At 44.6% G+C, this 27,725-nt stretch overlaps 1 protein-coding gene across 1 annotated transcript in view; it reads left to right on the top strand.

Annotated features, from left to right (window-relative positions):
• Positions 1-27,376, top strand: part of LOC130112099 (G2/mitotic-specific cyclin-B2-like) — an 85,960-nt gene extending 58,584 nt beyond the window's left edge. Inside the window, exons 2-8 of the mRNA XM_056279396.1 lie at positions 25,317-25,424; positions 25,508-25,783; positions 25,864-26,022; positions 26,100-26,336; positions 26,466-26,606; positions 26,710-26,820; positions 27,269-27,376. Coding sequence (XP_056135371.1) covers positions 25,317-25,424; positions 25,508-25,783; positions 25,864-26,022; positions 26,100-26,336; positions 26,466-26,606; positions 26,710-26,820; positions 27,269-27,376 — 1,140 coding nt within the window. The remainder of the gene's footprint in view (positions 1-25,316; positions 25,425-25,507; positions 25,784-25,863; positions 26,023-26,099; positions 26,337-26,465; positions 26,607-26,709; positions 26,821-27,268) is intronic.
• The last annotated feature ends 349 nt before the right edge of the window (positions 27,377-27,725 follow it).

Below are 27,725 nucleotides of genomic sequence, written 5' to 3'. Positions count from 1 at the left end.
CCTTGCCAAGGTCAAATAGACTCTCTCTGTTTGTCTCTCTCTCTCCTCCTTTGGTTCTCTCGAACGGGGGGGGGGATTTGTTCAGGGGAAGAAAAAAAAATCGAGATGAAATGTCAAGAGCAGAGCGATTGCCTGGGAAGGGGAGATCCTAATTAACTTGCTCTGGTGGAGATCTCCCTCTTCCTCTGTCATGCCACATGTCTGTCTGCATCTTTCATCTTGCCTCTCTTTGCCTCGCATCCTTTGCTTTGGCAAGACAGGTTGTGCTTACAAAGTGAATGAAGGGAAGGAGGGAGGGAGGGAAATGCTGAATGCAAAGGTTAAAAAATAAACGGTTTGGCTCTGAATGACTGACTGCCTCCTCGGGTCTAGACTCCCCTGCTAGGGCTGAATCCCAACTTTCATCAGCAGTGTGGTAGTCAACGACTAGGGCTACACGGAGTACTGTCTTCCCTTATAAGAGCGGGTGGAGAAAACAGGGGGTCTTTTACACACCCACCTACTCCAGCATGTCCATATTCTATATGGCTGTGAAACTGACCCAGGCGTTGAGGTTCTAGAGTGTAACTGTCATGGTATACTGTTGCACGTCACTTCCAACATGGTCATGAAAACGGTACTAAAAACGGTTCCTCTGTTGCTCTCCCTGAGGTTTCTTCCTATTTTTTCTCTCTGTTAAAGTTTTTTTTTTTTTAGGGAGTTGTTCCTTATCCGATGCGAGGGTCTAAGGCAGGGGTGGGCAGTCTTATCCAGAAAGGGCCAGTGTGGATGCAGGTTTTTGTTCCAACCATGCAGTTACACATCTGATCCCACTAATCCACCAGTAGAGTCCTTGCTGAGGAACTTGATTAGGAGACACAGGTGTGTAATTGCTTGGTTGGAACAAAAACCTTAACCCACACCTGCTTGCCCACCCCTGGTCTAAGGACAGGATGTTGTGTTGCTATAAAGCCCCTTGAGGCAAATTTGTCATTCGTGATACTGGGCTATACACACAAAATTGACTTGACTTTAGGTAATGTAAGTTCAGGAACTTATCCTGAACTTACATCATGCCACTCTGAAAATGGCCACAAGGGGTGCTCGAAGTGCAGTAAGTATAAAGTGAAAGAAAATCAAAGGGCAAATTTCACAAAATCACAAATTATCTTAATTTTATGGAATTGTCTGTCTATATATGCTCATCCCTATAATGACTGTCCATACTCGGCACAACTTCATCGAATGGAAGCAGTGGCGAACCATGGCCCTGGACCCTGGGCCTTCAGTAGGACCACATGTGGCAATAAAAAAAATCAAACATAGCAATAAAACTAATAGCCAGGGTCCTGTCACATGGAAGTTCAGCATATTAAAGGGTTCTTTGCCCTAACTGGCTTCGCAACACACAAGGTGATTCCGGAAAACCTTATGATCCAGCTTCTAGCACACCCCTCTGGTCAATCGTTTACAAACACACTAAAAAATAATTCACAGAGGCCTCATTAGAACAGCAGACGTCAGCAAAAATTGCATAATTTCAAGATAGAATAAAAATAGAGAAAACAGGCCGATTATTGGAAAAAAAAAACATGTACTCACCAAATGAAGATCACTTGAAAACAAAGTCCATCCTGCGGTCCTTTTTACCCTGTGAAGACAAGACACAATCACCTTGTGTCTTCTTGTGTGCAGTTTCTGGGTCGTGCAGTTTGTGCTTTGACTTCAACTCCACAGGAAGTTCCTTTCTCCACTGAGATTAAAGCCCAGGCTGACAAACGAGCCTGTCCAGGACTGTTTCTTGTGTAGGTTTTTATCCTTTCCAGGGCTGAGAATGTCCTCCCCACGGAAGCTGTGGACACAGGGACGGTTAAGACCAGGCAAGTGAGAAGGTGGAGTTGGGGCATACTGTCGGTCAGTCCCTTTTGCTGCAGGAAGTGGAGGAGCTCTGAGCATACTCACCTTCTGGTTGTGTGCAATGGTGTCTCCGCTGTTGCTCACTCAGCTGCAGGTCGACACGTGTGTTTCCAAATGTTTTCGGGGAAACAGTGGCACGCAGGTGTCCGGGGGTGGGGTAATTGGCCAGATACAGTTGGGGGGAAACTGAGGGGGAAAAAATCGCTAATACTCGGAAGCTGTCAGGATATTGTCCCGCCCACAACGCAACAAAATATTGTAACGTGCATGGATAAGAAGACACGCTGGCCGCTGGCTCGCGGGTCTGATCCTTTAGTCGAGCGGTTAGCGATGTCTCCTGCGGTGCGGGCGATCCGGGTTCGCTTCCCGGCCGCGGCAGTTCCTGTGGTTGCGTTGTCCCCCGAATTCGCTACAATGTGATTGGCTAAACAAGGTCTGGGCACGGGGGAGCCGCTGATTCACCCAGATACCGTCAGAAGAAAAATTGTGATTGGTCCACTTCCCGTTCCATTATATTAACCAACTGTTCGCCAAGACATATTAGTCCAAGTTTACAACGATGATCTGGAAATTATTACTATTATTTCAGTGGGGAAAAATATATATATACATATAAAAATTCTTTCAATATATTTTTCTTGGGTATTCACTGAATACCTTGAAGGTCCAGGGGGTTCTCCTCTGGGTCTCAGATGTTACACAGCCCACTGCCACTACTGGGGGGTTCTGGTGGTCCTGCACCATGTTTGTCAGTTTCCACTGTGATACTGGTTAAGTCCTGAGGTTGTACCATGTATACCAGTATGTAGTACTGTTGCACTGTTAGTCCTGAGGTTGTACCATGTATACCAGTATGTGGTACCGTTGCACTGTTAGTCCTGAGGTTGTACCATGTATACCAGTATGTAGTACTGTTGCACTGTTAGTCCTGAGGTTGTACCATGTATGCCAGTATGTAGTACCGTTGCACTGTTAGTCCTGAGGTTGTACCATGTATACCAGTATGTAGTACCGTTGCACTGTTAGCCCTTTAGAGGTTTACCATGTATACCCGTATGTAGTACCGTTGCACTGTTAGCCCTTTAGAGGTTTAACATGTATACCAGTATGTAGTATCGTTGCACTGTTAGTCCTGAGGTTGTACCATGTGTAACCGGTTATTTTCTTGCCCGGTGCGGGATTCGATACGGGGTGTACTGCACCACAAGCCGACATCACTAACCGCTTGGCTAAAGGGTCAGACCCGTTAGCAAGGGACTAATGTGTCTTATTAGTAGTTTACAGTCGTCACCCTCTCCCGGAAGCGCGCCCTCGCGCTTGTTCTTCCCGCGCTCCGAAGAGACTTCTGAGGATCTGCACACTTCCGGATCCCACCGCTGCCACCAATGTAACCGGTTATTTTCTTGCCCGGTGCGGGATTCGATACGAGGTGTACTGCACCACAAGGCGACATCACTAACCGCTGGGCTAAAGGGTCAGACCCGTTAGCTGGGGACTAATGTGTCTTATTAGTAGTTTACACATGTATACCAGTATGTAGTACTGTTGCACTGTTAGTCCTTTAGAGGTTGTACCATGTATACCAGTATGTAGTACCGTTGCACTGTTAGCCCTTTAGAGGTTTACCATGTATACCAGTATGTAGTACTGTTGCACTGTTAGTCCTTTAGAGGTTGTACCATGTATACCAGTATGTAGTACCGTTGCACTGTTAGTCCTTCAGAGGTTGTACCATGTATATCAGTATGTAGTACTGTGAAACTGTTAGTCTTTTAGAGGTTATGTTGTCACTGTATTATCTGAGCTAGTATGTAAACTGGTATTACGTATAGTGTACGTACAGTGTATGTTTCTATGTTACTATGTTCTATGTTAGCGGCAACGAGACTGATTGCAACACATTTATTGTGATTAATAAATTAATTGTTTTAACTTCTCTGATTGAAATATAACTTAATCACCCCCCCCCCAAAAAAAGAATGTCACCCAGGAGTACTATGGGATAAAGTGATGGCCCTTCATGTCCATGCGGATAAACGCAATGATCTTGTTTTCATCTTTGTTTGATTTATATCGTATTTATCTTATTAACTCTTCTAATTTTATTCGGCTCGTAACATGCTAATGCCATCAAAATAAATCCAAAAAGACCCCCCCCCCCACACACACACACACACCCAGCATGTTCTTTTTGACAACATCAATCATATATTCAAATTTACAGATCCGGTCGATGCTCAGTATATTGAATTGGGCCCTATTGATAGCGGTCAAGTGCTGATTGAAATGTACCGAGGTGCGAGGGCGTTATCCATCAACCCAGTCATGGCTGCAGCATGCATGGCTAATAAAGCCGGGCCATCAGTGTCCAGGAGGCCTCTGGGATCTGTCATGATGGATGGTGACGGTGGAGATCCCTGTAAAAACATTCTCGTTAAAATGTCCATTGTTCTGAAACACGCCCACCAGGATTTAAGCTCAGTAAGGATGGTTACAAGGACGAGACTGGGAAGCTCCTGAAATATACGTTCATTATGAGGAGCATTTAAAGGTGCCATCTCGATGGACCTCCGGAGGGTTGGTTCTTGAGGTTCTTTGTTCTTCTCTGGACTGAAAACTTTCTCCATGAAATGATGGTAAGCCCTTTTCAAATTAAAACTAAAGGTTACACAACCGTACATAATATATAATAAATGTATCCCCGTGTTGTTTGGTACAGAAAGACAAAATGAATAACCAAAACTCGGCAATACACTGCGGAGCCCTTAGCTCGGAGAGGCTGCCGACTGAACTTGAGCGTGATCCTTTCTGAAAAGTGTAGTGCTTCCCACTGATGCTTATCAGGCAGGATATTGAGATGGGAACGCATGCTGTATTATTTGATTTTCTGACTGGGCCATACATTTCTCCTCTTTGGTAAATTGCATACCGTGAGTGCTTTATCAAACCCCAGCCTTTCAATTTGCCTCAATGTCCCCTTTTTCAATTGGTACATCCACAATAACCGCTGCAATGGAAAGGTGCGCTAGAGTAAATCTGCAATATTTTCACCCACGTTTGTAAAACCAGGGTTGTCGTGGATTTTGTGATCTGCGTGAAGCATAGAAGGGCAGGCGTGATGTACAGTTAAGGCAAAGTATACGCTGCATGGCCAAAAGTATGTGCACACCCAAACATCCCACCCATATGTGCTTGCTGAACACCTCATTCCAAAATCATGGGCATTAATATGGAGATGGTCCCCCACCCCTCCCCCCTTTGCTGGCCTCAGCTCTCCTCAGAAGGCTTTCCACTAGATTTTGGCACATGGCTGCTGGGATTTGCTCCCAATTAGCCACAAGAGCACTGGTGACGCCGGGCACTGTTGTTGGGGAGAAGGCCTGGCTCACAGTCGGCATCCCAGTTCATCCCAATTGTGTTGGATGGGGTTGAAGTCAGGGCTCTGTATCAGAATCATGTTCGCTGGCCATTTAAGTTTGCACATACATGGAATGTGACTCCGGTTTCGTGGCTCCCTCGGTGTACTTAACATAGAATAACACAACAACACAACAATGTTCCGATATATACAAAAGGATTGACTCTATACAGGCAAAATAAGAGGTGATCAAATGCAGTGGTGCAGAGAATCTATCAGAGATGCTGAAATAGATGTTAGCAGGTTACGTGTATACATGTCTGAGGTAGCTGGACATGACGGAGCGTACCAGTATACATACATTGTGCAGTATATACAAAATGGTTGGATTTATTTGACAGTGGTAAGTGTTCATTTGCATGACAGCCCACGGTAAGAAAATGTTTTTATATCTGGTTGTTTTGGGGTACAGTGCTCTGTAGCGCCTACCAGAGGGGAGGAGTTGGAACAGGTTGTGACCAGGGTGTGACGGGTCTGCCGTGATGCTGCCTGCCCGTTTCCTGACTCTGGAGGTGTATAAATGCTGAATGGAGGGCAGGTTGGCACCAATGATTTTCTCTGCAGTCTTAACTGTTCATTGTAGTCTGTCCCTGTCCTGTTTGGTGGCTGAACCAAACCAGACAGTGATGGATGTGCAGAGGACAGACTGGGTTATTGCAGTGTAGAACTGAATCAGCAGTTCCTATGGCAGGTTGAATTTCTTGAGCTGGCAGAGAAAAGCGCATCCTCTGTTGGGCCTTTTTGATGATTGTGTCTATGTTGGATGCCTACCTTAGGTCCTGGGAGATTGTGGAACCCGGAAATCTGTAGGTTTTTACTGCAGACACCGTGCTGTTGAGTATGGTGAGGGGGGGGGGCAGTGTGAGGGGCTCCTCCTGAAGTCCACTGTCATCTCCGCGGTTTTTTTTTGTGTGGTTTTTTTGTTACCCCACTCTTCCGAGCCGTCCCGGTCGCTGCTCCACCCCCTCTGCTGATCCGGGGAGGGCTGCAGACCACCACATGCCTCCTCCGATACATGTGGAGTCTCCAGCCGCTTCTTTTCACCTGACAGTGAGGAGTTTCACCAGGGAAACGTAGCACGTAGGAGCATCATGCTACCCCCCCCCAGCCCCCCCCCCCCGAACAGGCGCCCCGACCGCCCAGAGGAGGCGTTAGTGCAGCAACCAGGACACATACCCACATCCGGCTTCCCACCCGCAGACACGGCCAATTATGTCTGTAGGGACGCCGGAGGAAACACAGGGATTCGACCCATCACTACCTCAATAAAGCCTTCATTTGTTCTGGGTATCCACCTCCGGAGTCTCGACCACCACCAGCATCTTGACTATGGGGCATCCCATCTCCTACCTTCACAGGCCGAGCTCTACAGAGCCGCGTTTTCATGACCGAGTCCAAATGAAAATATCAATTCTATGCATATGGATTCATAATAAATCTTGCAACTATTCTCAAATTTGATCTCTCCTTATTGGAACAAGAATCAAGATTCAATGATAAATGAGGCAAAGATCACACCGAGACATTGTCAGTGTAGAGATAATGGTGAACATCGTGATTATTTCCCTTTAAAGGCAAAAGACAAAGAATACAACGAGAATGGTTATAAGAACATGATATAACACCTGGGCTGAGTTGGCCCACTTAACTACTATGTGTTAAGACAAGTTTGAACCTTCAGACCTGCTGGAGAAATCTAAGATGGGAAAGTGAACAAAGCTGTTGTCAATAAGCGTTGTGTCGGGGCGTCCAGGTAGCGTGGCAGTCTATTCCGTTGCCTACCAACATGGGGATCGCCAGATCGAATCCCCGTGTTACCTCTGGCTTGATCGGGCGTCCCTACAGACACAATTGGCCGTATCTGCGGGTGGGAAGCCGGATGTGGGTACGTGTCCTGGTCGCTGCAATAGCACCGCCTCTGGTCGGCCGGAGCGCCTGTTCGGGGGGGGGGAACTGGGGGGGGGGGGGTAGCGTGATCCTCCCACGTGCTACGTCCCCCTGGAGAAACTCCTCACCGTCAGGTGAAAAGAAGCGGCTGGCGACTCCACATGTATCGGAGGGGGCATGTGGTAGTCTGCAGCCCTCCCCGGATCAGCAGAGGGGGTGGAGCAGCGACCGGGACGGCTCGGAAGAGTGGGGTAATTGACCAGGTACAACTGGGGAGAAAAATGGGGGGGGGATTTTTCATCCAGCAGCAACTTGATAGCAACTCCTTTAACTCCAGATGTTCAAATGTAGTTGCCCACTGACCAAAGGCAAAACACGGTGGTTGTACCGGGTCACTCCCGGGGTTCAGCAGTCCCAATAAGAACCTCCTTTTATAGCGCTCTTTCAAACGAAGAGCCTCACACTCCCAACAAATTGATGACAGCAAGTCAGGATAAAGATTGCAGAAAGACCACTGCAAACGGAGCCATAAAGAGGAGGGGCGGGACTATGACCCCCAGGTCTGGGGTCAAGTGCATGCACGTGCACCTTTGTATGTGCCTGCATATGTGCAACAGTAAAATACTGTATACTGGGCAGTTCCCGTGTGTGGAGAGTAAGATTGCGGGTGAATTTTAAGCAGGATGTTGATTAAAAAGAGCATGCATGTATCCTCAGTGAGCTCTCCCAGGATGAACTGGGGTTTCTAAAAAAAAAAAAGAAAAGAAACTGAAGAACTCGAGCATGCATAAATTCCTGCCGAGGAATCTGATGACAAATACCACAAAGATGGAAGCTTTGAGTGGAGAGACAAGGTTTAGATCGCAAAGTGTGCAAGCTTACCTGGCATTGTTGTCTGCGCTCCTCTGTCCTTCTGAAAGTTTGCAGTGCACCAATGCGCCTCCGAACCGGTTTCCTTCTCATCATCCCCTCTCCGCCCTTTCATCTCGAGCAGTTGGTTTTATGGCAAGCGAAGTCTGCTTTCTGAGCTGCAGCGGAAGAGAGACGCTTCCCTTGTGGCAGATCTGAGATGTGTGTGAAGAGAGAAAACTTTTAACAAAACTTCCATTTTTTAGCGTGCTAATAATGCTCTTAGTGATCACGCAGGGAGGAGTTGTGCGAGTCAGCGTGATTCTTTATCTTCTACAGCTGTAGCCGGGGCCTCTAAACTGGGGAAACAATCTGTGGAAAAGTGATGAGTTAACTCTATTTTACGACACAAATGAAAACCCATTTTTAATGCGTGTATTAAACTGAGGAATCGTTATTTCTCTCATGCTTTCGCTTTCGGATTTACTGGAAATCCCTCAGTGGTTTCTGAATTGGCTCAGCGAGCTGTATATTCAGCCAATAGTTAAATTATTATTAACATATAGGAACGTGTGTAAGGAAATGCAGGCCGGAGCTTAATGGTGCTTTATTTCAATGTAGCAGAATGCTGATGACAGCCTGGAAGCTAAAATAAAGTATTATATTATCATCATTATTATTATTCCTATTTACATTTACTATATCATTATTATGATTATTTACATTTACTACATCTTTATTATGATTATTATTTACATTTAAATTTACTATATTATTATTATTATTATTATTTAGATTTATTATATCACTAATCATAATAATTATTATATTTTGTTTTTATCATTATTATTACCATAGTATCATACTAAAAAAGTTTGTTCTTTTCAGCCACAATTCTGTCATATTTTGAGTCAGTTAAGCGGACCTTTACAAAGATCTCCATGTGGCACCAAATATATACGATGAAATCAAAAGCGGTGACAATAAAACAAAAACGGAATAAGGGACCGCTACGTCTGGTCTTTTTCATGTCCTTCAGCTTTTTTCTGTGTCTCTCTCCCCTGTGCAGAAGATGAAGTCTTGCACCTCTGACTCCCGTGTGCCTGAGAAGGTCTGGCCAGAAGTTACTTTTAGACACTGACTTTACTGTTTCCCCAGGAAGAGGTCTCATTAAATGTTAGCGTCAGACTGATAAAGGACTCAAGTGCACAGGAGGATTTCAAGACTATGGTTGTGGCACACTATCTGAGCAGGAGGACACACAAACGGCTGGAGGTGTACCGCTGACGACGAGAGAAGACGACGTTAGGCTTGTTATCAAGACCTTTACTTTGCTCCATCTAAAGATTCGGTTGAATAGTTTTGAAAGGAAGGAGCCCATACATATGCCAATAGCATCACATGTTAACTTATGTTAGAGTTGCTACATTGAAATGCACCACAAATGTTTTTGTTGGAAGTTTGTTGGCTGTTTTTATAGTTTTAACCCAAATGCAAATAAAATCCATGTTTTCGCAAACCCATTCTTCGTCCCTCTGTTTCTAGTCATAGGCACTCGACTAACACTTTGTTTTCTGGAATAGTTTAGACTGGGTGAGTAAACAATGGTCCACATCCCAGTGAGCATGTTCAGCATGGTGGCTACATGTTAGCCGTCATCTAACCAGCGAGAAATTCAGCTAAATGCAGCATATTTCTGTACCAAACACTCTGATTCATTATTACACAATCATGTACAGCCCAAACAACTTTAGCAGCGGCACGGTGGCGCAGTGGTTAGTGTGGTCACCTCACAGCAAGAAGGTCCTGGGTTCGAGCCCCGGGGTAGTCCAACCTTGGGGGTCGTCCTCTGTGTGGAGTTTGCATGTTCCCTCCGTGTCTGCGTGGGTTTCCTCTGGCTGCTCCGGTTTCCTCCCACAGTCCAAAGACATGTAGGTCAGGTGAACCGGCCATACTGAATTGTCCCTAGGCGTGAATGCGAGTTGGCCCTGTGATGAACTGGCGGCCTGTCCAGGGTGTCTCCCCGCCTGCCGCCCATTGACTGCTGGGATAGACTCCAGCATCCCCGTGACCCTGAGAGCAGGATAAGCAGTTTGAATAATGGGTGGATGGATGAGAGTGAGAGAGAATGATAATATTGAAAACTGTGATTGTTTGCCTTTAACCAGTGCCTGTCTACGACATGGGGTTTGTCGTCGCCATGTGTTGAGCAGGCTTCAGTGTGTCTTACCAGCAAATCGTTCTTCACGCCGCAGCCTTCCTCCTTTTTCTGATTCACGTATAATATGCAAAAGAACATTTATTTCAAATTTTTTTGTTTTTTTGTTTTTCCCCTTATCCCACCCGATTAACCCAATGGCATATGGCCGGAACTCTTGTCGAATAACTCCCCTGGCTCACGTTTCCTCAGGAAGGAGATGGTCGTAACACCAGCTTCCTCCAAACCCGTGTCGGCTGCTCTCGCTATATGACACGCTGAAAGCCTCGCATGGCTTGCGTTACCCTCAGGCCGCGAAGGAGGCGTAGGGAGGAAGTGTTCGGTGGCTTGGCTGCAGGCGCCCGGATGGGCCAGAGGGGTCGCCGGAGAACGACGAGTCCCCGAACACTACACCCAGAGCCCTAGAAAGAGAGAGTTGCGTCAATGAGGGGTCAGAAGGCCATAGGGTCACGTGGTTCATGTAGCCGCCGAATAGTTCCAAACGAAGCTTGGCGGGTCATTTAAACGAACCGCTTAGCCGCGATTTCCGGTAACTACTAACCAATATTTTCAGATTTTTACATGTATATACAGATATAGATATATTCCAACGTGACACATATTCTATGCGCACTGTTTGGAACTATCCGGGGCTCCCATGAACCGCCATTGCTGTTGTAAACTACTAATAATACACATTAGCCCCTAGCTAACGGGTCTGGCCCTTTAGCCGAGCGGTTAGTGATGTCACCTCGTGGTGCAGCACACGTCGTATCGAATCCCGCACCGGGCAAGAAAATAACCGGTTACATTGGTGGCAGCGGTGGGATCCGGAAGTGTGCAGATCCTCAGAAGTGTCTTCGGAGCGCGGGAATAACAAAGCGCGAGGGCGCGCTTCCGGGAGAGGGTGACGACTGTAAACTACTAATAAGACACGTTAGCCCCTAGCTAACGGGTCTGACCCTTTAGCCGAGCGGTTAGAGACGTCGCCTTGTGGTGCAGTACACCCCGTACCGAATCCCGCACCGGGCAAGAAAATAACCGGTTCCGCTGTTGAATAAGTGGCCCATCAACGTCTACGGAGTTGACGTAGCTCTCTCTTTCTAGGGCCCTGACTACACCGAGCTACACCCGCTGTCCCTCGGGTAAGGGCGGCCTAAGGACGTTTTTCTCCCAACTTCTCAGCAGCCCTGAGAGATGAGCGTGTTTCCTGCACACACAGGCTGAGAGCTACGAGTTGAGAACATTTCCGGGCTGTGGCGCCGCGCCACTAAAAGGATTTCAATAACCGCACATCAGCCAGCAGGAGCCACGGCCGGCGCTTTCCCAGAAGTGCCCGCCCGCCAAATAAAGAGGGTGAGCTGACACACACGGGGCAGCTTAGTTTGGTCGTGTGGCGTTTCAGTCACGACCCCGTTAGCTCCCCTCCGCGGCTCTCAGAGGGGTGGCGTGGCCGCGGAGAGCGTCCTTTTCAAACACTTGTAACCCATCCATCTCCTCTCCGAACAGCGCTCTTCCCCCCCCCCTTTTGTGTGTCGCCATGTTTATTCATGGCGCGATCCCCCCGCGGCAGCACATCAAAGGAGGCCGTGCACCGCCCGCGTCCCCGCGCCGACTACACGTCAATGGCGGACGGACACAAAAGGACTGGCGCCACAATGCTCAGGTGGGCCCCGTAAGAAATGGAGCACTTGTGTTACACGCGGTGACGGTAAGTGCGGACCTCATCCTCCCAGGTAATGGTTTTGGGTATGTGTGTTCTTTCACAGAAGGGAACGCTTGCCACACTTGCAAAGGCAGGACAGAGAATGAAATGGGGTGGAAGGTGGCACTAGTTCCAGACAGAGACGCTGTGTGACTCATAGCAACAGCGGGCAGTGAGCCTCTGCCTTTTTGTTGGCCTGATGTCTGAACAGGAAACACTGAAAATACCTCTGCCTATGCAATGCTAATGGGACCGTAGGTTATGCTTCTTGAATATGTAATATGGAGAAAACAACACCTTTGCCCCCAAAGGACCGTCTTCGGAGCTGCTATATATATATATATATATATATATATATATATATATATATATATATATATAATGTACACACACACATACATATATATATATTGTGGAGTTAGAAAACAACGAGACAGGAGACGTGAGAGTAGACGTAGTCGAGGTAGTTTACTAGCTCCAACCTAGCATGTCATACATTCGACAACGACACTGAACTGTGTACCGGAAGCGGAAGTGCATTATCTGACCTCTTAGGTGAATGTCTCTAGTTATATAGATGTGGGTCACCACAATATATATATATATATATATATATATATATATATACACACACTACTACTATTACTTTCGGCTGCTCCCATTAGGGGTCGCCACAGCGGATCATCCGTTTCCATCTCTTCCTGTCCTCAGCATCTTCCTCTGTCACACCAGCCACCTGCATGTCCTCCCTCACCACATCCAGAAACCTCCTCTTTGGCCTTCCTCTTCTCCTCTTCCCTGGCAGCTCCATATTCAGCATCCTTCTCCCAATATACCCAGCATCTCTCCTCCACACATGTCCAAACCATCTCAGTCTTGCCTCTCTTGCTTTGTCTCCAAACCGTTCCTAATCCTGTCCTCCTTCGTCACTCCCAATGAAAATCTTAGCATCTTCAACTCTGCCACCTGCAGCTCTGCCTCCTGTCTTTTCGTCAGTGCCACCATCTCCAAACCATATAACATGGCTGGTCTCACAACCATCTTGTAAACCTTCCCTTTAACTCTTGCTGGTACCCTTCTATCACAAATCACTCCTGAATCACTCTTATCCACCCACTTCGCCCTGCCTGCACTCTCTTCTTCACCTCTCTTCTGCACTCCCCGTTACTTTGGACAGTTGACTCCAAGTATTTAAACTCATATACCTTTGTCACCTCTACTCCTTGCATCCTCACCATTCCACTGTCCTCCCTCTCATTCACATATATGCATTTACAGATAGATAGATAGATAGATAGATAGATAGATAGATAGATAGATAAAATTCAATTTAAGTAGAGAGGAAAGAGGCCCATTTTAGCGTAGAAGGCTATGTCATATTTTTCTTATTTTAACTGCTTAGTGAACAGGAGAGAGAGGAAGAGTGCTTTCTTGTACAACAGTTAGATTATAAATTTGTTTCCTCCAGAGGAGTGGAGTGGGTGGAGGCAGTCGAGAAACAGAGTTAAAGAATTGGTTTGTGTGGTCCAGCATGAGTGCCTGTGTGTCTGTGTGTGTGTGTGTGTGTGTGTGTGTTTTTTTTTGTTTATCTACAATTGTGAGGACCAAATGTCCTCATAAGGATGGTAAAAGTCTGGACCACCTACCTTGTGGGGCCAATTTTTAGGTTCCCACATGGAAGGGGTTATTTCTGAGTGAAAGGTTAGGTTTACGACTAGGACTACAACTGGGTTTATGGTTAGGCTTTGGTCTACCGTCAAAGTTAGGTATTAAAATTAGGCTTAGGTTTGGGGTTAGGTTGAAATATGGGGTGTTTTGGGTCATTTTGGAATTAGGGTTATAGTTGGTCAGTGTTACTTTTAGAGTTTGGGTCTAGGGGAAAAAAGGATTTTGAAAAGTCTTGTCTCCAGGAGGATAAATCAACAAATGTGTGTGTTCTGGTATGTGTGGGTCTGTGGCTGGTGCAGGTCCTCCCCAGAGGCCCAGATTCATTGACCTCATCCATACATAGGGCCAGTTTGGCAGTTTTGGCAATAAGAACATTTGGTATGTCTGTATTCAGATTGGATTCTGTTATTACGAAATGTGACAGGTTTGCATAACACTGTCAACCTCATCAAGCTGTTTATCACTGCCACAGCGCAGTAAGGCTCAGAGTACGCCCGGTTTGATCCAAGCTACAAGGGAAAACCATTATTGCTTCGTGGAGCAGCACGGTGATGTAGTGGTTAGCACGGTTGCCTCACAGCAAGAACGTCCTGGGTTCGAGTCCCGGGGCAGTCCAACCTTGGTGATCATTCCGGGTCGTCCTCTGTGTGGAGTTTGCGTGATTTCCCTGTGTCTGCGTGGGGTTCCTCCCACAGTCCAAAGACATGTAGGTCAGGTGAATCGGCCATACTAAAGTTGCCCCTAGGTGTGAATTTGTATGTGTGTGTGTCGGCCCTATGATGGCCTGGTTGGCTGTCCAGGTATCTTCCCCGCCTGCAACCCAATGACGGCTAGGATAGGCTCCAGCATCCCCCCGACCCTCAGAGCAGGATAAGCAGTTTGGATAATGGATGGCATTATTGCTTCACTTCTTTGGCAAAGCATTTGCTTATCTGATGCCGCAACCAAAATGACATGGACCAACGACACTCGGCCGTGTGTGCATTCATGCTATAGACGGAGAAGGTTTTTGAGGAAGTAGGCAGTGATGGGAAAGAGGGAACAAGCCAAAAGAATAAGAAGGAGGCAGTAATAAGAAATGTATTTGCTGCTTTACTTGTAGTGCATTCTTGCACAGCGATTACCGGCTATTTTAACAACCTAAGCAGCAGGTTTAAAACGGCATGGCACAAGTGCATTTAGAGAGTGTCCAAATCAGTTTTTGCAAGTTTAACGGCAGATAATCTGAACACAAATTAAGGCACATGGTTCAAAGGGGTATTACTTAGTCTCTTAAATAATCCTAGGTATGTTTTGGGTGTTACATGAAACAGTGTTGTAGTCGAGTCACTAAACCTCGAGTCCGAGTCGAGTCTCGAGTCCCCAGTGTTCGAGTCCGAGTCCCCAAAGAAGAGTCCGAATCGAGTCCCCATTACCTGAGTCCGAGTCCGAGTCATCAAGGTTGAGTCTGAGTCGAGTTCGAGTTAGGCATTTTAGCACTAACTGTTACTGAACATGAGGGTATGCATGTGAATCCGCATGTAGGTGGAACACACGTGCCTGCCCTTGCACGAACTGAATAATGTTACGCTATTAATATAGTTATCAATATCTTATGCCAAATTATTAGAGCCTATTACAAAAAACTAACAAAAACAAAAAAAGTCTTTATCAATTAACAAGTCCGAGTCCTCATCTCCAACTTCCAAGTACGAATGCAGTCAATGCTCGAGTCCAAGTCCAAGTCATCAGTAATCAAGTCCAAGTCGAGTCACGAGTCCTGAAAATCAGGACTCGGGTCGAACTCGGGTCCGAGTCCTGGACTCGAGTACTACAACACTGACATGAAATAAACGAATCAGAGTGTCCCTCCAGGTTGGGGATGAGTTGGTGCCTCAAGTGAAGGAATTCAAGTATCTTGGGGTCTTGTTCACGAGTGAGGGTAGGATGGAGCGGGAGATTAACAGGCAGATTGGTGCAGCATCAGCAGTAATGCGGACGTTGTACCGAACTGTTGCGGTGAAGAGGGAGCTGAGCCGGAAGGCAAAGCTCTCAATTTACCAGTCAATCTTCGTTCCAACCCTCACCTATGGTCATGAGCTCTGGGTAGTGACCGAAAGGGTGAGATCATGGATACAAGCAGCTGAAATGAATTTCCTCCGTAGGGTGTCTGGGCTAGGCCTTAGAGAAAGGGTGAGGATCTTGGACATCCGGAGGGAGCTTGGAGTAGAGCCGCTGCTCCTTCGCGTTTAAAGGAGCCAGTTGAAGTTGTTCGGGCATCTGATTAGGATGCCTCCTGGGCCCCTTCCTTTGGAGGTTTTCTGAGCATGACCAGCTGGGAGGAGACCCTGGGGTAGATCCAGAACTCGCTGGAGGGACTACATGTCCAATCTGGCCTTGGAACACCTTGGGATCCCCCAGGAGGAGCTGGAGGGCGTTGCTGGGGAGAGGGACGTCTTGAGTGCCCTACTTAGCTTGCTGCCGCTGTGACCCGACCTCGGAGAAGCAGCTGATGGTGAGATGAGATGAGATAAATAAACATGATAACTTGCATTAGAAATACATATGCTGAATGAGATGAAATTCAAATAGAATTTAATCACATGATCAGGTGTTTCTTCATCTTGACTGGACCGTCTCTCTCGCTCTGGTGTGGAATTATGAACATATGACACAGGACATGGTAGGCCTTCGTTCAGGGTTTTACTTGTTGAAACAGATCTGATTGAAACACACCTTAATTCAAATGATTTATTTTGTCACATTTAATCATCAAAACTAATGAAACTTACACAATTGCACTCCACATTTCAAAGTGGGCCACAGATTATGGGAGGCACTAAATAAATCTGGTGCAAGTTAAAGGCCATTCAGACACTGCTGGTACACAAAATGTCATTATGCTGGAGGACCTTGGGTACTTGAGGTGAAGTATGCATATCAGGCTTAAGTTTGTACAGTGCATAACCACTGTTACAGAAAATAGGTTAAGTGAAAGTAATGTGAATGGACACTTGGCTGCTCTTTAACTGTAAATAACGCTCTCTCTCTCACTCTCCACAAAGTTAGGCAAAGAATGGAGAGGCAAATGTGAGCTGTGTTCTTCCCAGCAGTGTTGACCTATATCTACTTTATCTACTTATTTACCCAGAATGAATTGTTTCATCAGCTTTTAACATGTTACCTTCAACCAAACTGATTAATCCCTTACCTGCTGGAGAACTGACGATGGCGGAATACCAAAAAGTCTCCTCATTGTCACAACTGTATGAATAAATTGTCATTTATTTTCAGCGGTAAACCTCGTTTTGGATCTAATCCGTATTCTTTATTCCATACAATCAATTTGCCAACCAAAGTAACTGACCATGCCTGTTAAGTTTCAAAGTTGATGCAACACAACCTAGTGCCACAGCAGGTCTGTTGCAACAACCATCACGTGCATTCCCAAACACTCCTGCTGACTTTAAAATGAATGTGTTCTGTTGTTCTTACTGTATTTAACATTTTTACGTTCTTTTGTAACCACGACATGCTAGCTGGTTATTTCACTTTGTCATTGATTAGCATTGAACCCCACCTGCCGCCCAATCACTGCTGGGATAGGCTCCAGCATCCCGCGACCCCAATTTGGATAAGCAGCTTGGATAATGGATGGATGGGTTGAATAGCAACATATCTTTATATTTGAATAGAGAGATCGTTTGCCTACAAATAGAAAAAGTGGCACATTAAATACAAATTAAAAATGACTAGAACAATAACATAACGATGACATTTAAGACAATGAAAACCTTTTTTTCCTTAATTAGCTTATTATAAGCGATAGGATCCCGAGTAAACACTGTAAATTCTAACAAGTTCACTTAAAAAAAAAATTCTGAAACTGATGACCTTGGGGAAAAGTAAGTAAATGAACTTGTGTCAAGTTATGTGAAATGATTTTATGTGAAATGATTTCACATAACTTGACACAAGTTCATTTGCTTACTTTTCCCAAGGCAGTCGGTTTCCTGGTTGTTGTTTTTTTTTTAAGTAAACCTAACTTGTTAGAGGTTATGATCTGCATATTTGATTTTTCAGAGATTTTACGCCAGATGCCCTTCCTGACGCAACCCTCACCATTTAACCGGGCTTGGGACCGGCACAAAGAATGCGCTTGCTTGTGAATCCTCAGTGGCTGGGTTATATGGTCTATGTTGGCACAGATGAAAAGACAGGAGGTGCAGCTGGAGGTGGCAGAGTTGAAGATGCCAAGATTTTCATTGGGAGTGACGAAGAAGGACAGCATTAGGAACGAGAATATTAGAGGGACAGCTCAGGTTGGACGGTTTGGAGCCAAAGCAAGACAGACAGGATTGAGATGGCTTGGACATGTGGAGGAGAGATACTGGGTATATTGGGAGAAGGATGCTGAATATGGAGCTGCCAGGGAAGAGGAGAAGAGGAAGGCCAAAGAGGAGGTTTATGGATGTGATGAGGGAGGACATGCAGGTGGCTGGTGTGACAGAGGAAGATGCAGAGGACAGGAAGAGATGGAAACAGATGTTCCACTGTAGCAACCCCTAACAGAAGCAGCCAAAAGTAGTAGTAGTAGAAGTAACTTGTTAGAATTTACAAGTGTACAAGTGACTGCAAAAGGAAGAATAGTCTTCGCCATTCATAATGACAGATTTCTGTGCAGTGCTTTTTGAGCTCGAGTTTGATGTGACTTATTTGGAGGTTACTGACGAAAGATAATTCAAGAGATCTAATGAACCAGTCTGAAGAAGAGGGACACTGAAGTCAGCTCTGTCTTACCGGCATGCTCTAGCCAGACCTGCAAACCAGACCTGCACCTCTGCTATGCAAAGACAGTCTGTGATAAAGTTGTAAACATTATAGAAGACGATGAACTTTACAAGCCCAATATGAATAAAATGAGATGTAAAACAGATGGAGGCCAACATGCAGCTTGAAATTTTTATAGGTTACCAAGTGTTTTGGGGTTTGGCTCACTCAATAAATACAGAAAGAGAGAGACATTCAAACACACTTATTCAGTCGCACACAACAGCAGCACCACCCACCCACACACACACACACATTTGTGCAGCTGTCCTTATTAGGACCTTGCATTTACTTCCATTCATGGTGGACACACTAACCCAAACCCTAGCCTTCAACAAAACTAATTCATGCATAACCTTAACCTAACCTCAATTCACACCTTGCCTCAAACCTTAACCAGGACGTCAGAAATTACATTTTGCCTGACTAGGACCGGGTTTTGGTCCCCATGAGGACTACTGGTCCCGACAAGGTTAGTGTTTATACCGGAAAAGGTCTCCAAAAGGTAACAAAAAAAACCACACACACACACACACACACACACACACACACACACACACACGCACACACACACACACACACACACACACACACACACACACACACACACACAGGGCTGCGGTAAGCCCAAAGGGACACAAAGGAAAAAAACAACTGTACTTGCTTCATACCATGACTATGCAGTCTCATCTCTCATCTCATCATCAGCCACTTCTCCGGGGTCGGGTCGCGGTGGCAGCAAGCTAAGTAGGGCACTCCAGGTGTCCCTCTCCCCCAGCAACACCCTCCAGCTCCTCCTGGGGGATCCCAAGGCGTTCCCAGGCCAGATTGGACATGTAGTCCCTCCAGCGAGTTCTGGGTCTATCCCGGGGTCTCCTCCCAGTTGGCCGTGCCCGGTAAACCTCCAAAGGAAGGCGCCCAGGAGGCCTCCTGATCAGATGCCTGAACCACCTCAACTGACACCTTTCGATGTGAAGGAGCAGCGGCTCTACTCCGAGCTCCCTCCGGATGTCCGAGCTCCTCACCCTATCTCTAAGGCTGAGCCCAGCTGCTTGTATCCACAATCTCACCCTTTCGGTCACTACCCAAAGTTCATGACCATAGGTGAGGGTTGGAACGAAGATTGACTTGTAAATTGAGAGCTTTGCCTTCTGGCTCAGCTCCTTCTTCGCCACAATGGTCCGGTACAACGTCCGCATTACGGCTGATGCTGCACCAATCCGCCTGTCAATCTCCCATTCCATCCTACCCTCACTCGTGAACCCTCACCCCGAGATACTTCAAACCGAGATACTTGAACTCCTTCACTTGACTCCTTCCCTACCCTCACCCCGAGATACTTGAACTCCTTCCCTCGAGGCAACAACTCATTCCCAACCCAGAGGGAGCAATCCACCATTTTCCGGTAAAGAACCATGGTCTCAGACTTGGAGGTGCTGACTCTCATCCAGGCCATTTCACACTCAGCTGCAAACCACCCCAGTGCGCGCCGGAGGTCACGTTCTGATGAAGCCAACAAAACCACATCATCTGCGAAAAGCAGAGCTGCAATTCTGAGGTTCCCACAACGGACACACTTCTCACCTTGGCTGCGCCTTGAGATCCTGTCCATGAATCTCACAAACAGAATCGGAGACAAGGGACAACCTTGGCGGAGTCCGACCCCCACCGAAAACGTGTTTGACTTTGCGCCGAGAATGTGGACACAGCTCTCACTTTGGTTATACAAGGACTGGATGGCTTGTAGCAACTGCCCCGGTACCCCATACTCCCGCGGTACCCCCCACAGAGTGCCCCGGGGTACACGGTCGTAAACCTTCTCCAAATCCACAAAATACATGTAGACTGGCTGGTCAAACTCCCATGCCCCCCTCAGCACTTCTGCAAGGGTAAAGACTTGGTCCGTTGTTCCACGGCCAGGATGGAATCTGCATTGCTCCTCCTGGATCTGAGGTTCGACAATCGGTAGGAGCCTCCTTTCAAGCGCCATAGAGTAGACTTTACCAGGGAGGCTGAGCAATGTGATCCCCTGATGGAGCACACCCTGCACACCCAGATATTGAGCTGCTGAATGTATTTGAGAACCAAATAATTGTAAGTCAGCGGGCAGATGACCACAACCTTGTTTTTGAAAAATGTTAAGCAGGTTCCAAAGGCTATTCAAATAGTAGATTTATTTTTCTAAAGCATCTGGTGTACTATTGAACTTAAAAAAAATATGAATTACTAGCTATACATAACTGCCACCTTCTGGCAGCATATGGTATCCCCATTAAAAATCCCGCTGAGTGAAATTTTGAATATATATAACAAAACGGACGAATGTGCATTACGATTAGATAGACTGTTGAACAGAGATCCCTCTCTTTTTGGTCGCTTATAGATAAAGATGGAGCATCTATCAAGGTGCATTTATCCAGCATATTCTCTTTCCATATCTAACAAAGCGATAAAGACCATTAACAAATTAAATTTTGACTACATTTGGAAAAGAAAATCTCATTATTTAAAAACAACCACGGTAAAAAAAAATATGACAAGGAGGGTCTACACGCTATTGACTTTTACTATATAAATGCAACTCTAAAGATGAAAGGGTTAAAGTCCTTTCTTGTAAACAACAACAACAACTTTTGGTATTGTGTTCCCAGGGAAGTTTTTAAAAAGACTGATACAATTTATTTTCTTTTACGATGTGACTTTTCTGTTCAAAACCTACCTTTAAAATGATCCTCATTCCATTCACAAGTACTGTTATGTTGGAAGCTGTTGTACAAACACAATTTCACACCACATGATGTTCCATCTGGAAATGCAGATTCATTCTTTTTAGATATAGCTCTTTATTTTTCAATGAATGGGTGGAGAAAGATCTTTGGTCTGTCACACATTTATTAGATGAATCTGGGAATGTCTCACCCTTTGAGGAATTCTGTTTAAGGTTTAATTTCCAGCACAACCGTAATCAATACAATAAGGTTATTAAAAGTATAACACATATATTACCTCATATAGTCCCCCCCCCTTCTCTGATGATTGATAGACATGATTTCTCAGGTAAAATGTTGCCAAATAAAGTGATACATGGTCTCTTCACAGACGATTCACATCCTATGCAATTTAGCGGGAACTCAACTTCTCAGATTTTTTTAGTTAGCCTACTTTAAAGAAATTACGTATTAACTTCTTAAAATTACATTTACCTCCGAAAGCAAAAGAGCTACACTTTAAAGTATTTAATGATGTATATCCCTCGGCAGAACTACTTCGACAAAGATTCAACTTTGACCACAATAACTGTATATTCTGTAATGAAGAAAGAGAGACCACTGATCACTTAATTTTCTTTTGTCTTTATAGCGACACCTTTGGGTGTGACATGTATGATTGGCTTGAGCCAAGAATCTTTTCTCTTTCCCAAGTTAACAGAAATGACATTACATCTGGAATAGAGGATAACAAAATTGAATTGTTGTACTTTAGATGTTTAGGTAAATGTCTATTCATAAATGTAAATGCATTAAGACACGGCCCTTATTGGTGGTCTTTAAAAGAGAACTAAAACTGTATTGCAAATCACTGACATTTATGGAAAGGAAAATCGCAAAAAAAATAATGAACGTTATTGACGCCTTGCACATATTAGAAGAGACACCTTAGTTTTGTTTTTTGGTCTGTTTGTTGTTTACTTGTTATTTTGCTTAGGTTGTAATCGTGTTTGCGCTGTGTGTTCAGTTCTCTTATACGTAATGTTTCAATTTGGCAAAAAATAAAAATTATTTAAAAATCAAAACTTTTTTTGTCACCGTGACCCTAATAAGGCTCCGTAGTTTTCCTTGTAGTCAGCTGACCTTTGAACGGACCCTGTTAACCAATAAGAAGGCTGCATTTGAATATAACTTAGCCAATCAAAGCCGGTGGTTGATTCACTGTTAGCGCCATCAGCAAGCTGGAAACACGTTATTTATTGGCGAGTCAGTCTTCGTGTTGCATAACAATCGTTGGACCTGGGGAGATTATTGAACAATCGCTTCATTTTTCATCGTAATATCCTACAACGTATCACCTTTAAACATGACTTCAACTGACGTTCGCCATGCGGTGAGTAACATTCAGTGTTAAGCTAGCTGTAATTAGCGTTAGCTTGCCACAAGATCTGCTTCCAAGGTGAAGGCTATTGTTCCCTTAACACGTGGCTGTTCTAAACGACTGTTTCCTAAAAAATGTTCATTCAGATTCAGACAACTTTATTTATCCCAGAAGGGCAATTCAGTTTTACAATTTACCCGGACCATACACAAACTCAAAGACAGGGCTGCCAAGTTTCAACAAAAGTTAAGAGTGAGACTGACGAGGGGACTTGGCCTTTTTTAAGGGGGGTTTCTCAAACGGGGGTCCGCGGACCCCTAGTGGTCCGTGGTGTAATTGCAAGGGGTCCGTGAAAATAAAATATCTTTAAAAAAAAGATCCTATGACATTTATAGAAATAGGATTATTTTACTCAAATGTGACAGACCTTTATCTACCTAAACTATAAAGGGTAACAGGACTTTTTTCTCTAATTACATCTGTTTCACAAGTGTAATTTATTGTATTTTAATAAGAGATCTCGCTCCCGTTTGCATTGTTAAAAGTTACTGCATAAAAATTCTGTTGTTACATATATCTGAAAGTTACTGAATACATATTCTGTTTTGTTACATATATCTGAAAGTTACTGCATAAGAATTCTGTTTTGTTAACTATATCTAAGTTACAACTGAAAGCTCTTATTTTTGCCCCAAAGAGTGAATAAATGCTATAATGCAAATTAAAATGCAGTTTCTATCAAATTGCAACCCCCCTCCCCCAAGATCAGGTGGAGGGGTCCTCAGGGTAGATCAAAAATACGCAGGGGGTCCAGGACCCCAAAAAGGTTGAGAACCACTGGTTTAGAGGAATATCTGAATTTAAATTAACATTAGGATTAGACTGTTGTGATGTTGGCCTCCTCCTCATGCTCTCTCTCTTTACTCGGAATAGTGAACACATAGGAAATATTGTCAATTGCTAGAAAGAATAGAATACACAGAGTCCGAGCCTACATTAGAATTAGACTGTCGGGTGTCATTATTCAGTCTTATTCTGTCATTTGTATTCAGGGAGCTCCTCTCAACCCAATTATTTGTGCAACTTTAAAACCAGTTTCCTGCTATTTTATAGTGTTCATAATTGACCAGCACAAGTAGAAATGAAAACAATTGTAACAAGAAGAATTTAGACAAATAAAATACATTTATTTATAAAATTTCAATGAATACAGAACAATAATATAAAAGGATGAAATAAAGTGCATTTCTTTGTTTGTTCAGAGCACAAGGCTCAAACTATGAATTCAAGCAGTTCCTTTAACTCTTGGGCACTCCTCCAGAAAATCATGACGTTTTACCCTCGGTGCAAAAAATGTTCAGTTCCTTAAAAGTGCCATAAAAATATTACACATGAATATTTTTTTCACTTTCAATGCGTTAAATCTTTTGACCAACTTCAATACTGATCATAACTATTAAATTTACATGTATTTCCTAAGTAATTTTAACGCTTTAATGCCTTTTTGGGAACATAAAACCACAATTATTTAATGAGAAAAACATGAAATATGACATATTTTCCATATACTAATTTTTGGGGGGATGGGTGGCAACCCTAGTTAAACCCACCAAATGACATAATAGTCATTTCAACAAACATTGACATACCCGATATCAAATGTTCTAACAGGCACAGACACTGAGCTAAACTTCTGCTCTGGAAAGTTAAAAGTTTAGAATTTTAGATTTAGACTATGTGGCAAAATAAATCACATCCTGTTTTTTTATAATAAAAAAAATCATCACCTCATGTCAAGAACTATTAGATCAATTTCATTAAATAACACATTCAGAGATTTATCCGTGAACCAAGTATAATAGAAACCAAAAACAGGGCATTCACCAAAAAGGAAAGCTATTGTTCTTCTACAGATCTCTGACAAGTGACTGTTGGAATATTTTCCTTTTTAACTGCGAGATATCACAGCAGCCTGTGTAACGTTACTCCTGCTCGGACTGAGTGACTATAACGCATTTTATTCTATAAAACTAACATATTTACTATTTCGTATGATCAAAATGAAACGGTTACCTACCGTTTTCTTTCTTCTTCTTCTTCTTCTTCTTCTTCTTCTTCTTCATCTTCTTCAGTGGGGTCTTCTTGTGGAGCTTTTATTTTATTTTATTTTTATTTCGTGGTGTTAACGCTATGACCCGCCCTACGCTGCCTCTGATTGGTTGATACTCGTAGTTGCCTTTCATTAATAGGGTTGGTTAGATTTAGGCATGAGGACTGATGATTGGTTAAGGTTAGGGTAAGAATATCTGGGTCAGCCAATCGAGGCAGAATAGGGCGGGCTCAACCCGGGAAGCCAATGACGGACCCGAACTATGGCAAGCCGCAAGCAGCATAGCAAGTTGTGGAAATATTATATAGACGTGAAGGGAAAACGACGTTTATGAGCATGTGAAATAGCAAGTGTGGCGTGTGAGCGTGTGAAGAGGTATAACTGCGTGACTTTCACTCCCAAAGGGTGAGACTTGGCAGCTCTGCTCAAAGACAAGGGGCAGATCAGTATGGCAGAGACAACAGACTGACACGTGAGTTAAAGGATAGAATAAATGAATAAAGCAGCCTAAGATGCATTGCACGTTACATTCCAATGCAACATCAGTGAGCTTAGGGGCCCACAATGCATGTGAAAAACAAACACGGTATAAACCAACTATTGTGGTTTAAAAAAAAATAGAGCATTAATTTAAAATGACTACTCGGCATTCTAAGCAAACATGGTTCTTTCTTTTCTAAATTCGTAGTTTGGGGGGACAGAAAATCCAACCCAGAAAGGGAAGGCCGTAAAGGGTCCTAAGAGAGCTGTGTTTGGACAGCTTACCAACGTTCCTGTTGCAGCCGTCAACACCAAGGTAATATTGGGAGAATTTGCGATATCGTCCAATAGTTATGCCATCATTTTGTCCAAAAATGTTTCACTGAATTGTCCCCTCAGATAAATGGATCAAACGAAGCTGCAACCAAATCATTGCTCAAACGAAAAACCATGCAAACCGTGGTCCAACATTGTGGTCCTCTAAAAGCGGAGGAAATTCCGCCTTCCTCCATCCAAGAGGAATCAGCTGGTGTGTCGATGATGGAAGAGGAACTTTGCCAGGCCTTCTCTGAAACTCTCCTTGATGTGGAGGACATTGACAAGAATGATTCAGATATGCCACAGATGTGTTCTGAATACGTGAAGGACATCTTTGTTTATCTACGGAGCCTAGAGGTATTCTGTGCAGAAACTTGGTTATACTTGCCAGTCGCCAAGCTTGCATTGTGTTTAAAACCTTACACTGTTTTCCACAGGAACAGCAGGCTGTACGACCCAAATACATGCAAGGCTATAAAATCAATGGACGTATGCGCGCCGTCCTCGTTGATTGGCTGATTGAAGTTCACGCCAGCTTCCAGCTATTGCAGGAGACTCTTTATCTCACAGTTGCTGTATTGGATCGTTTTCTCCAGGTAGGAGCTGACACCTTGCATCTCGAATTTTCTGTAAACAATGTTGACATGAGTTAATTCTCTCAAATGCACCACAGGTCCACCCAATTTCACAACAGAAGCTGCAGCTGGTTGGCGTGACTGCCATGTTTTTAGCTTCAAAATATGAAGAGATGGACTGCGTAGATGTTGGGGACCTTGCCTACGTCACAGACAATTCCTTCTCTAACGCTCAAATCCTGGAGATGGAGCGAGTTATTTTTCGGCAACTCAACTTTAACCTGGGACGCCCCCTGCCAATACACTTCCTCAGGAGGGCTTCAAAAGCCTCCAATGTGAGTTTCTGCCTGTGGCACACAAAGCCAAGAAATGTGCACAAATCCTTGTGCTCCAGTAGCCGCTGGCAAATGCAGTTGTAAGTCTGAGAGCAGGTCTTTATTTGGTTTGGGTGTCCTGTCTTGCAGTCTAATGTAGAGACGCATATCCTCGCTAAGTATCTGATGGAGCTGACCCTCCTTGACTACGACATGGTGCACTACCGACCCTCAGAGATCGCTGCTGCCTCCCTGTACCTTGCCCAGCTGCTGTTTGATGAACTGCCTTGGGTAGGTTAACTTTCATTAATGAAGTACCTTGATAGTTCTGTAAACCTACTTGTCCTGATCACCTGTTTCAATCCAATGACTAAAATGATTGCTCCTTTTGCAGTCTGCTACACAGAAGCACTACACAACATACGATGAAATCCACCTGAAGCCAATTGGGCAGCACATTGCTAAAAACGTTGTGATCATGAATGAGGGGAAAACAAAGTTCCAGGTAAGCTGAAGGGATTAAAACACCCGGCGGTACGCTGCCGTCGTGGTTAGCACTGTCACCTCAAAACAAGAAGGTCCTGGGTTCGAACCCCGGGGTTGTCCAACCTTGGGGGTCATCCCAGGTCCTTTCTGTGTGGAGTTTGCATGTTCTCCCCCTTTCTGCGGTGTGTTTCCTCCGGGTGCTCCGGTTTCTCCCACCATCAAAAAGACATGCATGTTAGGGTTAATATTCCTGTCTGTGCCCCTGACCGAGGCATGGCAAGACCAACTGGAGTTGGTCCCCGGGTGCTGCACGGCAGCTGCTCACTGCACCTAGCTACCCAGCTAGGATGGGTTAAATGCAGAGGAAGAATTTCCCCACAGGGATCAATAAAATAGTAATAAAGAGTAAAAAGCAGCGTAACTTGATGACATGCTGGCTCTTGTCTAACCATTGTCCTCTCCTGCAGGCTGTAAAGGGCAAGTATTCAAGCAGCAAACTGATCAAGGTCAGCCTCGCCCCTCAACTAAAGTCTCCTGTGCTGACCAACATGGCTGCTCCTCTTCTCAAACCCTGAAATCTGTATATATATAAAATCCAGTGAGTCAAGTGAATTCTTTATGAGACAGTACAAGCCTGTTTCATGCCATAAGCCATCACTTGACTCACTGGATATAGTAGGCCTGTTTTATTTACTTCTGTGTATCATTGTCATATGTTCATGCACTTGGTAATTTTCTTCTATAAGTTTGTTTCAGCTCCCAACAAACGTGTCATTTTCATGTTGTTTTCTGTGTTCATCAGCCCAAGTTAAGAATAAACTGAAAAGTGTAAGCAACCGTCTGTCTGTCCCCTGATGGTATTTCTTATCAGTTTTGAAACCGTTATGTCCTTCTCATAATTATGAAAAATTGGAATAAGCTATT

Source organism: Lampris incognitus, chromosome 4 (genome assembly GCF_029633865.1).
Source record: "Lampris incognitus isolate fLamInc1 chromosome 4, fLamInc1.hap2, whole genome shotgun sequence".
In the NCBI taxonomy this organism is placed as follows: domain Eukaryota; kingdom Metazoa; phylum Chordata; class Actinopteri; order Lampriformes; family Lampridae; genus Lampris; species Lampris incognitus.
Note: the sequence above shows the minus strand (reverse complement) of the source record. Positions and strands in the feature narration are given on the sequence as shown.